The 15,575-nt window shown below is 39.4% G+C and overlaps 1 protein-coding gene across 19 annotated transcripts in view; it reads left to right on the top strand.

Annotated features, from left to right (window-relative positions):
- The window catches only part of foxp1b (forkhead box P1b), a 739,458-nt gene extending 731,612 nt beyond the window's left edge, over window positions 1-7,846 (top strand). For all 19 annotated transcript variants that reach the window (XM_072472250.1, XM_072472248.1, XM_072472262.1 and 16 more), the window contains one exon: window positions 3,998-7,846. In XM_072472250.1, coding sequence (XP_072328351.1) covers window positions 3,998-4,142 — 145 coding nt within the window. In that variant the 3' untranslated portion in view covers window positions 4,143-7,846. The remainder of the gene's footprint in view (window positions 1-3,997) is intronic.
- The last annotated feature ends 7,729 nt before the right edge of the window (window positions 7,847-15,575 follow it).

The raw sequence follows: 15,575 nt of genomic DNA on the forward strand, positions 1-15,575 counted from the left end.
AGGTCAGAACTGCAGACCCCTTTAAATTCAACCTGTCCCAAATAATGGGGAAGGATTGTTACGTCTGGGTGGTCCAGCTCCGACTGATGCTCATGCGAATATGTCCTATATCATAGGTCCTAACCTGGCAGAGCACAGGTTTATTTTTTAATCAGTGAGTATTTGCATTTCCTGTTGCGTTCCATGGATGCTTACCAAGGAAACTTCTACAGCAGTTAAATTATATGTTCAATTATGTATTACCTAATAGCTGCTAACAATTAAAAATAGGTTTTAAAAGAATGATTCGCTGCAAACACCTTCCCGAGTGCAACACTTAAAAGTCTAGGAACATTTAAAAAATATTTGCACACTTCTTTAGTTTTTCAATTTCTAGGTCTTATTTCTGAGATAAGTAGGGTGGGTAAGAAATCTAGCCTCCAATCTCTGCTGATGTGGCACATGAATGACCAGTAGAAAGTGTATTAATGCTGCTTGACTGACAAATGTTCCTTGCCATTTGTTAGGAAGGCCTTGACCTCCAGTCACCAACTCCCCTGACAACGCAACTGAGATCAGGAAGCCAGTGTGTGGGGAACTTCCAAATACAAAACCATATCCTACCGCACCCTTGGCACAGCTAGTTGGGTGTTCTGACACACTACACCACCCAATGCAAAAATGCTTCGGAATAAAAACACACCTGTTTGTAGAAACAAACTCAACATGTTTTAATGCTGAGGTTGTAAATGTTGTCAGGAAAGTTTTATTTTCTACAAATGACATGTATATGAATGTTAAATTATCTTTTTTGATAATGGAAAAAATGGTGAATGACATTCAGTGTCTCAGAAGGCAATTTGATTCAAAGCCAACCATCAAGTATGAGATTTGTGCTGGGTCTTAACTTTAGCAAGAGCTACCACCAAACACCTGTTGTATTTTTTTATTTAGTTTTTCAACTGATATGAATTTCTCTTTGCCTATTGCTGGCATTGCCGGGGCTATTTCATTGCCACATTACCTACCAGTGTCAGGTCTGATAACTAACCCTGGCTACTGATGCTATGATCACATTAATTGCTGAGCATTGGTGCCTTTGCAAGACACCATAATCTTGTGCTATTGCAGCCGCGGCAGAGCAGTGAATGAATCTATTAGTGAATACGGGCAAACATTTTTCTCGTTATTAATCTCCTTCCTGATTATGCTTGTAGGTGATCTCGGGATCAAATCAAGTTAGGGAAAACTCAGCTTAATTTAAGCTGCACTGTAGTATTCTTTGAAAGGTGGTCATGCTTCTAGCAGTGGTTACAGAAACAAAATGTGTTGAACTTGACAGAAGATGAATAACTGTCGCGTTAGCACGTGCCACTTTGTAATGAGCACTTTATGTGGCAGCGTAAATGTGTGTTCTAAAGCTGCAACTCCTGCAATCGTTTTGAGAAATAACCATTCAAACAAGGTTGAGTACACAAGTTCAGAAGTGGGATAATTAGATCCAAAGCAGCCAACAGCAAAGCTTTCCCCCCCCTTTTTTTAATATAGCATGGTTTGAGCACAATCCTTTGTATCACTTTGCACAGCAAATGATGCTGATAACAAAATGAGCATTCAAACAAAGGTGTTGAATAATTTTGCCTTTAGCCGCTGTAAACCTAAAAGTTGTAATAAATTCTGCAGAATACAACCGCTCATTCACTTGCTTACATTATAAGCTTAAAATAATATGCTGCAGACAGCATCATTGCCAGACATTAATGGTGGCTCATATGAAAGGCTACATGATTTATAGATCACTCTTAAAATATCAAAAGGAAAATTAATAGGAGCATTATAGTACCAGACGGCAGTATAATGAGCGCATATATAACAGTATGAAGTAATGAGAGATTGCTGTCCATGCTAAGTATGGATGGTGTTGAGGGCAGAATGCTGGAACAGGAAGGGTAAGGCAGGATGGGTGGGTGTGCAGTCCCTCTGGATGTTCAATATTTATGGGGATTATTGAGTAAATTCCCCAAGCTGATTCTGGAAAAGAAAAGTGCATCTTAATGCAATCTTTAAAACTGCCAGTATAAGAGGAAGTTTCCATGTATATGAGATTAGATTTTGTGATTAATTGGTGTGGTTTGTTACATCTTGTGCATCTGTTTTACATCCGATGATTTGAATCCTGTGCAGAAATTAATCCAGCAACTACATTCAAATTTAAAATGAGTCTTTAATGATATCCTTGATGCAGTAAAGTTGAGTGATAGTGTCCAGTGTACAAGCTTAGCTTTCCATGTGGAATTGTTGTACATTCTGCAACTTGTTATTAGGCATTAGGTATTGGTTAACATTTTGCAGAGCAACATGCTCTTTAAACTGTGTTTGTCTTGTTTACTTTGTCACATCTGGTATGTTGTGCATGAACGGTAGCTTAGATAAAATCAACATTGCTTTGTACCTAATATGAAAAATACACAGGTGAAGTGTTGTGTGAAGAATTTGAACACAGCAATAGTTATGTCAAACCACTTGCTGGTGTAGCAGCACTCTTTAAAACCCCCTCACATGCTGCTAAAAGCTTTACATCCTTCTTCAAACACATCAGTAAAAATGTAGGTATTGTCTATTGAGACATTTTCATATTGTGGCTACAAACCACTGAAGCTTTTGTTTTGTTTGAAATACTGGAAAGTACACATGCAGTGGAATAATTACTGCTCCAGGATAACACTTTCATCCTGACATGCTCCAAAGTTAGTTACAAAGCAAACAAGCACACAGTGTGCAACGGCATAGCTCAAATACACCTCCAGAGCTTCACTCAAAGTCGTTCCCTTAGACTAAAGAAATAAATGAATGATTATTATGCAGCAGATAAGGATTGAAAATATAGCCTGGGATTGGGTATTATTAGGGAAATTGAGGAACAGCAAGGTCTGTGGGCGGTGGAAGTCAAGTCAAGAAGAGGTGGGGTGAGGGTAAGGGAGACCAAGTCAAATATTCTGATGTTTTTTTCTAAACAAAAGATGAATGCCTTTAACAAGTGAATTGTTTTGAAAGCAGTAAGGGCGTTCTCTGCTTTTCCACTTTACTTCCTGTTTCAGTGCATGATAGTTAAGCAAAAGAAACAAAATTATTTGAACAAACTGTCTTTTTTTAATTCTGGTCACTCAGGAAGGCACTGTTTGTTCACTGGCATGTTTACATGAGCTTCCTGACAAAGCCACCACAAAATCTATTTGTGTTTCTGACTAGATTGTTGTAAATGTGATTTACAACATTTTTCAATTGTTATCACTGTGGTTCATAAAATCAACCCACATCCAACGCCCCCCCTCCCCCACCCCCCTCCAATCGGTTATTCATGTGCTATTCAGTAATGAGAATTTGGCAGATCTCATCTCCCTTAGTGCATCCCTTGCCCAGTCCAAGGTTCTGGGATCATGTTCTGCCTTGTTTACAACTGACAGCATTATTATTCTCGTTAGGAATGCAGTTTCTTATCACACTGTTATGTTTAGCAGGCTTTTTCCCCTCAGCCTGTGTTTCCTGGCAGTGCTTTTCTTCCATTATTGACAGTTTGTAAAAATATGCATTAATTTGGAGTTTAAAACATGTATCATGGTGTCTAGTTGCTGTGTTTGGTTGAAGTTGATTAATGATAGAACCTCACTCAGGGTCATCCTCCAGAGAGAAAGCTCACAGGTTCTGCATGTTAACTAGAGCAGCAGTACTCACAGTGTTCAGTGATCAGCCTCCGCAAGGTGCTTGATAAGCAGCTGCTATGTTGTACTTTATTTCATTTAATTTATTTTTTCTGAATGTTTTGAATCTATTGTTTTATCCGTTTAAAACATCATTTTAGTTAAGTACAATTAATTTTGTTTATTTTGTCAATAGTTTCTTGGGCACTTACGTGGATTCAACCTTTTTTAAATGCTGTGATAATTACTTTTCTATTCAGCTACAAGCTACCTGGACTACATATCCTTTTGTTGCTGACCATAAAATGGTTTTGTTATAGGTATCCTATTCATGTTAAAGAGGAGCCTGTGGACCCAGAGGAGATGGAAGGCCCCCTGTCTTTAGTGACAACAGCAAATCACAGTCCAGAGCTGGACAATGACAGAGAATTTGAAGAAGACCCAAGGAATGAAGACATGGAATGAACATGTTTCCCATTTTTCCTGAGATGAAGATTATAATACAAAGAGAGCTTGTCAGACTTACCTGTGAAATCTCTCCATAATGTGGAAGTTTGGAGGAATTTTCAGCCCCCTTTTTGACAAAGTAATGAAATGTTTTAAATGACTTTTAGTGCCATTAAGAATCCCACTGGGGAATGTTTCTGATTTTTTTCTACTTTTTGTTGGAAAAATGGAATTTGTATTCTACATACATTGGATGGACTTGTTTGGTACTTGGGATTTTCCTCTCCTGAAGTCAACATCAGTGTTGAAAGTTACTGAACTGTACAGTCATACACATAGACTTTGCAGCAGATTTTGGACTGCAGTCCTGCCAAGTTGGACTCATGGGTCTGATCAAAACTGTTCATAGTTCAAACTGCAGGTAGAGCTCTTCCCAGAACTCGCATATTCAAATGGAAGACTGAGGCTAAAACTGATTTGCACAGTTCTGGAAGTGGATTATTAAAATATCACTGCCTTTAATCCACATTTGTTTCCATGGGGCAGGGGAGAAGGGAAATAATTTGTGAAAAATAATTAGACAAAATTTTATTGTATCACTGTTTGCTTCTACTGCACTCAAGCAGTTTTCTAATCGTAGGCCGCAGGCCTCTGGAGGACCTCATTAAGCTCTATGTTCAGCAGTAGTGGTTGAATGTTAAGATTTTTTTTAACCAATGGGACAAATGCCTGACATCAATTTGTAACATACACAGTAGTTTTTTTCTGTCATTCATTCCCCTTAGCTTCATTAAAACATTTTTTTTTAAAAAACAACAATTAAACCTCAGACCAGTTTTTATTCAGTGTACAGTTTAACAATTTCTACATTATTTCAATAGCTTTCAGTCAGCAATCAGCAGGCCAAACGTTTTATATCGACTGGCGGAATCAATGTTCCACGACACCAGAGAAAGGTTCACTTTTAGGAAGGCTGCGGTAATGAAACAAGGGGACAGAATGACAGAACAAAAAATGACATTTAGTAACCAGCCCTTGTCTCCTGCATAGCACCATAGAACTATTCCTGTTGTTCAGGTTCAGAAAGTAGTAAGGAGACACAGGAGTCGAGTCAAAGAAAGTAGAACATGAAAAGTTTTGTTTGTACAAATAATAATTCACACGGCAGTTAAGCTTTTCAGTTAAGGTTTATGTCCATTGCTGTGTTAAGTAGCTCAGTAGGTAGAGATTTGTTATTTCCGTAAACTTAGCAAACTTCACTATAGATAACAAAATAGAAAGCTATGTCACTAGAGTTTATCTTGCAAGCTTATAGTGATCCTGAAGCAAACTTTACATACGGAAAGTAATTCTGTTAATATAGGTCATTGAATTATTTTCCAAAACACTCAACATCTGTCCTGTTTCAAGATTGCGACTTGGTCACTTTTCTGCACCCCCCCCCCCCCCCCCCAATCTCTCCATGTATTTATTTAGGACTATATAGTTTGGCAGTTGAAGAAGCTTTCAGAGCTTTATTTATTTTTACTTTTTTTTTAATCAGATAATTTTTCTGAGATTACCAAAGATGATCTAAAAGGTAAATTATATGTTCTCTGTTTGACGCTTTATCTGATGAAGCCAAATATCCTCTTATTGTTGATCAAAGGAGGTACCAGAATCGAGAGGGGGAAATGGCTATTAAAAAAAAATGGACTGATGCACAGACAGTAACCTGTGATGTTAAAGTCTCCTTTTAACAATGTCTGCAACAGGCCAGGTGGATGTTTGAACCAAAGGTATTATCTCTGAAAATTCAACTTTCTCTTTCTTATAATGACCAAGTTTGCTCACTGTAGGAAGATGTAATTAGTGACCAAACCAGGGAACTCTATCGCTGAGGCCACAAAAAAGGGAGCACTCCATCAATGGAAGGTGAATGTAGATCCTTTCTGCGCAGGTAAGAGTAACACAAAAAGGTGGAAGGTGCAAAATTCCAATGGTAATACAGCGAGAAAAGGAATAGCTTCCATGATGGAACTGGACCACATAATAGTGTTTTAGGATAATGCTCGTTATGGAAGCTGTATTTGAAAGATAGTGTGCCACTTTTGTTTGGAGACCAATATCCTTTGTTGTGCCAAGATTGCTTATTTTTGGTTTGCTTTGGCACACATCTTCAAATTTGTTTAGTTTTGTTCCAGCATTCTTCATACAAAAGCACCCATAAGCTTGGTACACGAGACATTACAGCAGTTTTTTTAAAGCTTAATCCAACTTTCTGTTAAATGGGCAGTCTGTGGTCTTTTGAAATATATATTTGTAATGGCATTCCAGGCAGCTTCATGAGGATGTGCAGGCAGTAGTTAAATGGGATCATGAGAAGAGATCCCATACTTTCAAACTGAGTGGCCTGTTGGTTAACTCTGTATTTGAGGGAATAAGAAGATGGTTAGATTAGTACATTCTCAGCATGTGTAGCTAGACATGACTAAAGTTAACAGCATGAGAAACTGTTAGTACGCATACCTCAGTTCAAACTTTTAGGGAATGATAAATAAAACATTTCACTCAGTTGCACTTAGTTGTATGTCTTGCATGTTTAGTCTAAAGACTAGCAAAATTAGAGCTTGCATATCTAGCAGGTGCCACAGCCTTTCAGCGGAATCAACTCTGAACCTCAGGCTCTTTATGTACAGGATTTCAATGATTGAACGTTGTCACCATATCCGTTTGGATATACAATTGCTTCTAAAGGGTGGGGGTTTGTTACATTGTACATAAATATCCCAATGTGTCGGTGCAAGCCTTTGTCTTTTCTGTTTCTTTTTACACACTGTTCTTTCAAACAAAAACAAAAAAAGTCTGTTAAATCACATTTGCTTTTGTGCAACTGCTTTGTATTGACTATATTAAAAGAAAGCTTTGAAAACTACTGTATGTATTGAAACTGCAAATGTTCTGCACATGTATTTTAATTATTAACCCTTGCTTTAAGAATAACAGAAGTTATTTGCTGACATTTGGGAGAAAATCCCCTTTTTTTTGCTTTAACTGTAGTACAGTTGACAGAATTTTAAGTTACTATTGAACGAAGCATTTTGTACAGTTTTGTTTGTGTTAGGCTGTTTTAATACTTCCCGCTTACAAAGGTCCAACCACTGCCCTCTGCAGCTGTCTTAAAAGTTTGAAGGATTTGGAGAAGACAGTTTAAAAAGTCATTTCTCTTCCTGCTGTCGTGAATACTTAGCATGATGAATTCCAGGGCCAGTTGCAGTGAAGTAATGATTATTAAAACTGGGGAGTGTCAACCTGTTGAATAAATTTTTAAAAAAAAGAACTTTACAAGGTGCCAAGATGTAAAGATAATTTGTTACATGCTTTTTCTCTAAGAAAAGCGTACATTATCATGATCGAAGTACCATGATTCAGGTAACTTCAATGTCAGGAATGAGAGTCACAGCCTTCTATACTGTCAAAAGCCAGTGAATAAAAATCTGATTGTTTCTTAAAAGGTTGTTTGGAAATGGTACAGAATGAGGACATTGTGTTATCATGGTGCTTTGAACGTTGTTGCTGCCAGTTAAGAGATTATTGTAGAGGCATACAGGAACTCATTCCTTACATCAGTGTAATCCATCATTCCATGTCTGTTGATACAGACAATAAAAAAATTCATTGTGTAGTCAGTACTAATTACTGACATTAGCATTCTCAAATGCAATAAAAATGCTGGTTGTTCACACCGTTTGCAGTGTTGTCATTTGCAGGATGATGTTGATCCCTGCCAAGCCCAAAGTCATCATTTTTCAGTATTGTTCCAATTTTTATCACACATCATATGAAAATTCCTCCATAACAGTTGAAATGGCCAGTTATCAAGCACTATTCTGACATTTTACTGACCCAACCATAAAGATGACCAATACAAGTGCCAGTACTTAAACATTAAATTCTCCCGTAATTAATAATGTCGGTTAAACTGTCTCCTTGTAACAGCAATTTAGGTAACTGCATTTGATCAGCTATAAATTCTAACTGCATTAAAATTCTAGAAATATTAGTAATATGGATTTCTTGATGGAAATTATTGCTGATCACAAGTGGTTTGTTTTAACGACCAATGCACAGGCCATGTTGGCCACAAAACTGAGTCCACAGGTCAGGCCTGTACACTTTTAATCTTGTGAAACACGCAATTACAAATAGTTGCATTGATTTGTTAAAAAGCTTTAGGTGACATGAATTGTTTCCAGTTTATCTTATTGCTTGGTATTATGAATGTCAGAGGGTATAATTTTAATTTGGGCCACAGAATGATCAGGGTCACTACAGGAAATGTGCAATCAAATAGATGATTAGCTCACTATCTTTAAAAACTCCCCTTTGGAATCTGCACTTTGCTGGATTGGCAGGTTGCTTGAAAAAATATCTTTTAGATGTTTTGCACAAATGTTCAGAAAATTTGTTTAGCAAATATTAGCACATGTTGTAATGGGATACAGAAGTAATTCTACACTTCTTGCATTCCTCGTTAAGTTGACCCCTTCTTAAAACACACATGCTTTTTATTATTCTGCGCCCAAGTAGAAAATCCACATTTAGAGAATTTCCATCGAGTGCGGAATGTCTCTGGCACATGCACAGCTGAATAATTCAAAATACTTGAGCCTAAAGAGAACAAACAATTCAAGAATCTCAACAGCTGCTACGTGTCTTATTGAAGATCTGCTTTCAAATGGAATTTAATCAGTTTTGAAATTAAAAATACTTTTACAACATGAGAGGAGGGTTATTAAATGGTGTGTTTTGAAATAAAGTGCTTGCAAACATCTGTTGCACTACAATTGTGCATTAATTGTTATAGAATTTCATGCAAAACTTTTTTTTCTGTTTGACTTGCATCTATTCAGTGAATGTTAGTTAAAAAGCAGTGAAACTATTGGCCAATATTCCAGATGAAAACACTCAATTCACTAGCCTATACCTGTCAAAGCAATTGAATATATATATATATTTAGACCACTTTTCCACACCTTAAATAGATTACAAACACCTAATTCAATAAATTGAGGCGAACACTAAAAAGGAAATATATATTGCCCATTTGCTATAAAAAATGTTTGATATGTATATAGATTGCACATATAAATTATAGTCCAGCATCCTGATGGATTGTAATTTCTGTTAAGTTCTTGGATATGTTGTCTCTACTCAACACTGCCAATACTGGAAAGTTTTAATTTACATTTATACTGAAAAGTATTCATATCACCACACCTGGAAATTACTCCGTGATATCAGTAGACAAATACTTGTCACCTTCATTTCAAATTCTCTGCCTGCTATTTTAGTATAGTTAAAGTAAACTGGATAGCATGGTGGTGCAGTGATCAGCACTGCTGCCCCATGATGCCGAGGACCTGGGTTCAATCCTAGCCCTGGGTCACCGTCCATGTGGAATTTGCACATTCCCCCCGTGTCTGCCTGGGTCTCACTCCCATAACGTAAAGATGTGCAGGGTAGGTGGATTGGCCATGCTAAATTTAATTTTATTTGGAAAAAAATTAAATGAACTGTCTAACACGTGCATAAAAATTGCAAACAGTGGACTTCTATGTGGATTTTAAAATATTGAACTGGTAATTCCTAACATTTAAAATACACATTGATAAACATGACACCATGTACATCTAATGTGATTAAATGCTGGCGTGTTTTGCGAGCTAAATATTTTTTCAATAAACCTTTGATTAGAAAGTGCAGGAGTTTTCAATAAACCCTATTCTCGCTACATTGCATTTTATAAATGCTCTCTTACAGAAGTCACTGTGGTACAGCTGCTCTTTATATTAAAAGCCTTATGCTAAACAGTTTACACAAGTGCATGGAGCTTTCCAAAAGTTTATAAGATATAAGCAGCTCCGAAATAGGCTTTTACAGTTTTAGTATAATGTCTGATGCTTAAAATGCATTAGATTGGCTGGAATATTTGAGGAATGATTTTCCTTTTAGTTGCTCAGAAGTCTTTAATCAAAAGTCTCATCTATAATTATCCCAGAAAGTGGGACCTACAGAATAATTTCACAATTGTAATGATTATTGAATTTAAAAAGCAACATTTTGAATTTTCTCGTAAAAGTTATCTAAAGTAATGAGTTCCTTAGTGCTTAGCAATATAAAACAACTAGTTTGACTACTTGAATAGGCAAGCTTTAAATTTGTTCTTATGAAGTCGCAGCACTGTGCAAATTCTGTTATTTGTTGACCGCGCTTTATGTTAAGGTGCTACATTATTTATTCTCACACTCAGGATCTTTTTGGGGCAGAAGTTCGCCATCCAGGTGAGGTGAGTTCCCGTGTGTGCGGGGTGGAAAAGTTCTGGAAATTGTCGGGTCAGGATCCCACATGCTCCCATCCTCTTGGGTCTGGTGAGAAAACAATTGAAGTAATTACTAAGGCAATGAGTTCCTTCTATCCAAATAATGCACAATTCTCATGCTGTATCAGCACCTCACCAGGATCCCAGGCAAGTGTGCAGTTGGAAGCCTTTCTTCAGTGATGCTAACAAGCTGGGAAAGCTTTGATCAGTTACACTGATGAACCCAAACCATGGACAGGTTGGAGGCTGTTTTTCAAGGTACTTCTCTTAGAGGGTGTATTCACAGCTTTAATGGTGCTTGTCAGCTTCTTGGAAGGCACTTCACCTATCTCGCATGTGCCTGTTGTCCGCTTTCAGCACAGCTTGGGAGCAACTAATGCAGCTCCATCTTCCACCTCTGATGAAGGGAAAGGTCACAAGCCACACCACCTACAACAACTCCAACAACCACAGGAGTTACACCAGCAACACCTGCTGCCTTCTCCACTGCTTGCCCCCCCCCCCCCCCCCCCCCCCGCAGAGTTTCAGCTGGCAGGAGGCACAATATCAACACACGGCCTACATGCAGATGATAAGCTCTCCCAACATGCCTGAGCACCATTGCCTCAGGAGGCTCACGATCTCATGGTAGGTCACTGCTGACATCTGCAGCCTCTTGGAACAAGACCTTCTTTCCAATGGTGGACATGCATTGCCAGCAGCCACATTACACGTCTTTGCCTCATCAGGTTCTATGCTATTCTGCAACAAGAGAAAGCAGGGAGGTGGTAAGTGATAAGTTGTTTGGAGAGCAATGTGAGGAACGTGCTGCTGAAGGAATTTGGGGATAGAGCAGTTTAGCAGAGAGTGGCAGCATCAAGACCAAAGGGATATAAAAGTACCATCAGAAAGATCAGGGTGAGTATAACAGTAAGTGAATTAGCAATGAGTATAAGCACAGAGCTGGTCTAGAGACATTCAGTAAAATTTCTTTAGTTGAAGCTCAGAATTGTTGATCTTGAAGGGCAGCTGGAGTCACCATGGAGCCTCATGGAGGCAGAGATGGTGAGTTCCTGCAGTGCACCTTGTAGACGGTATATATTGCTGCTTCTGTGCATCAATGGTGGAGGGAATGAATACTTGTGGAAGGGATGCCACTCAAGAGGGCTGCTTTGTCCTGGATGCTGTTGAGCTTCTTGAGTGTTGTTGGAGCGACACTCATCCTAAGTGGGGAGTATTCCACCACACTTGTAGATGGTGCACAGACTTTAGGGAGTCAGGAGGTGAGTTACTCACCGCAGGATTCCTAGCTTCTGACCTGCTCTTGTAGCCACAGTATTTATATGGCTAGTCCAGTTCAGTTTCTGGTCAATGGTACCCTCCAGGATGTTGATAGTGGGGGTTTCAATGATGGTAATGCCATTGAATGTTCAGGGGCGATGGTTTGATTCTCTCTTATTGGAGATGGTAATTGCCTGGCACTTCTGTGGCACAAATGTTACTTGCCACTTGTCAGCCCAAGTCTGGGTTTGTCCAGGTCTTGTTCCATTTGCACATGGACTGCTTTAGTGTCAGGAGTCACAAATAATGCTGAACTTTGTGCAATCATCAGTGAACATCCCCACATCTGACTTTATGTTGGAAGGAGGTCACTGATGAAGCAGCTGAAGATGATTGGACCTAGGACACTAGCCTGAGGAACTCCTGCAGTGTTGTACTGAGTCTGAGGTGACTGACTTCCAACAACCATAAATCATCTTCCTGTGTGCCACATATAACTCCAACCAGTGAAGAGTTTTCCCCCTGATTCCCATTGACTCCAGTTTTGCTAAGGCCCCTTGGTGCCATGCTCGACCAAATGCTGCCTTGATGTCAAGGGCAGTCACTCTCACCTCACCTCTGGAGTTCAGCTCTTTTGCCCATGTTTGAACCAAGGCTGTAATGAGGTCAGGAACTGAGTGACCCTGGCGGAACCCAAACTGAGCATCAATGAGCAGGTTATTGCTAATTAAGTGCCGCTTGATAGCACTGTTGATGACTACTTCTATCATTTTGCTGATGAATGAGAGTAATCTGATAGGGCGGTAACTGGCTGGGTTGGATTTGTCCTGTTTTGTGTACAGGTCAGACCTGGGCAATTCTCTACATTGCCTGAGAGATGTCAGTTTTGTATCTGTACTGGAACAGCTTGGCTAGAGGCGCGGCAAGTTCTGGACCAGGTCTTCAGTACTATTGCCGGAATATTGGCAGGGCCTATAGCCGTTGCAGCATATCCAATGATTTCAGCCGTTTCTTGATATCATGTGGGGTGAATCGTATTGGCATCTATGATGCTGGGGACCCCTGGAGGAGAGTGATGACCCCTTGAAGGAATATAATAAACATCATGATATCAATGGGCAAGGGTGTGTAAAAATGCAGATGTTACAGGAGATTAGTTTTGAGAACAAACAGGCAATTCTGTACTAATTATCGTGTGTCCTGCAAGGTATGTAGCTTCCCTGGTATCAAAGTAAAGGATCTCTGAGAGAAGTTGCAGAATATTCTCAAGGAGAAAAGAGTGAGCAAAGAGTTGTGGTACATATTCGTACCAACAGCAGAGAGGGTAGGTATTGAGGTCTTACCATCCGATTTTCAAAATTAGGGCAAAAATTAAAAAGTTGGGCCACAAATGTAGTAGACTCAGATTACTCCCAATGCTGTCACCTAGAAGATAGGGAGGATCAATGTGTGGCTTGAGGCCTGATGCAGGAGGGAGTGCTTCACATTCCTGGTGTATTGGTACCTGTTCTGGGGCAGAAGGCACCTACTCAAAAGGGACAGGTTGCACCTCAACAGGGCTGGGACCAATATTTTCACGGAGAGTTTCACTGCTGTGTTTCAGACAGTTTAAACTAAGTTGGCATGGGATTGGGCACCAGAAGATCAAAGTAGAAAAGATAAATAACTGCCCAAAGTAAAGTTTTGGACAGCAATAGAGAAGGAAGTATTACATATTTGATAAGAGAAAATGAGGAAGGACTATGAGGAATAAACAGATAGATTTTGAATGCATGTAGGTGATAAATACAGTTGGTAAACTACAAGCACAAATAGCAATGCTAGAACCAGATATAGTGCCAATAACAGAAATTTGACTTCAAAATAGTGAAGACTGGATGCCTAATATTCAAGAATACAAAGGGTTGGACTTCGTGACAAGGCTGCAGGTCCCAATGACAACACTGGGAGAGGGTACCGCACTTGGACCTTCAGAGACCGGCTGCACATGATCTTTTTATAGCCTGTCAATTTACGCACACTAGGGCTGGGGGTGTCGAATCGAAAATCCAAGACAGGCAATCAGGTGGCGAAGTCAGCATCATCTGTAGCCATTGTACTGCTGCCACCATATTTAACGGGCTGTTAGCCCCGCATTCATTGCTGCCTGCACAGAGGAACTTAGGAGCAGGAGTAGGCCATTTGGCCCTATCAGGCTGCTCTGCCATTCAATAAGATCATAGCTGATTTGGTTGTGATCCCAATTCCACTCTATTGTCTGACCCCACCCCCCGGCATAACTCTTGACCCCATTGTCTATCAAAAATCTGCCTATGCCACCAGTATAGATGTTGTACTTGCCTTCCTTCTTGTGGTCACAGGAGAAGACTGCACAAAGAGAAAGCTAAGACAGACAGAGGGGTGTCATAACTCCACATGCCCACTTTAACTCGGTGTCCTTTTGTTAGTGACCCGTTACCCACTGGAAACAGATTCTATCTATTTGCTCATCTAAATTCTTCATGATTTAAGCACCTCTATCAGGTATCTTCTTCACTTTCTCTTCTCTAAGCAGAGCATGCCTAGCTTCTTCAGTCTATTTACATCACTATAATCCCGCATGCCTGGAAGCATTCTAATAAATCTCTTTCATTCCCTTTCCAAATCCTTCATGTCCTTCCTAAAGTGTGGTGCCCAGAACCGGCAAATGCTCCAACTGCGGCTAAACTAGTGTTTTATATATGTTTAGTATAGCTTCCTGGCATAATGTAGTCTCTGCTTCTATTAATAAAACCCAAAATCCTATATGCTTTATTGACTACTCTGTTAACCTCTCCTGCCATCTTATACACAAACACAATCAGGCCTTGCTCTTCTTGAACCCCCTGTAAAGTTGTACAATTTAACTTGTACTGTCTCTCCCCATTTAGCCTCTCAAAATATATAATTTTACACTTTTCCGTTTTGAATTTCACCTGCCACATTTCTATCCATTTCATCAGCGTGTGTAGTCTATTACTATCATGAAGTCTATTACTATCTTCTTCTTTGCTACGCTTCCAAGTTTCATATCAATTTCTGATTTGTGCCCTGTACCTCCAAGATCAAGATGTCAATTTGTATGAAAAACAGGCATGGTCCTCACATTGAACCTTGGGGAACGTCGCTGTTCCTTCAAGTCTAAAAAACAGCCATTCATTGTTTTCTATCCTTTATCCAATTTGTAATATGCTGCTGTTGCCTCTTGTATCCCATCCACTTCAATTTTATGTCATAAACATAAACACTATGTTCTATGTTCTATTGTACCCAGTCAAAATTTTATTTTATTCTTTCACAGTATGTGAGCACCACTGGCTCGGCCAGTACTTATTGCCCATCCCTAATTGGCCTTAAGAAGGTGGGGGTGAGCCCCATTCTTGAACTGTTTCAGTCCACTTGGTGTAGCTATACCCACAGTGCTGTTAAGAAGGGTGTTCCATGATTTTGATGCAGTAATAGTGAAGGAACGTGAATATATTTCCAAGTCAGGATGGCATGCGATTTGGAAGGGAACATTTAAAACAATTATTCCAAACTTAACATAAAATTACACAGCCACCCCCCAAAAAAGCGAAAGTACAAATAGTTTGTGATTGTTCCCCTTTTTAAACCTTTCCCAACTTAACCCTACCCCACCCCTCTCCCGAAGAGAACCCCCCACCTCACCAAACCATGCCTTGTTTGGAAGGAAACTTGCAGGTGGTGGTGTTCCTATGAATCTGCTGCATTTGCCCTTATAGCTGGTAGGGAGCTTGTTGGAGTGTATCGAATGCCTTTTGAAAATCTATACACACAACTGCACTGTCATT

Source organism: Scyliorhinus torazame, chromosome 13 (genome assembly GCF_047496885.1).
Source record: "Scyliorhinus torazame isolate Kashiwa2021f chromosome 13, sScyTor2.1, whole genome shotgun sequence".
NCBI classification, from domain to species: Eukaryota; Metazoa; Chordata; class Chondrichthyes; order Carcharhiniformes; family Scyliorhinidae; genus Scyliorhinus; species Scyliorhinus torazame.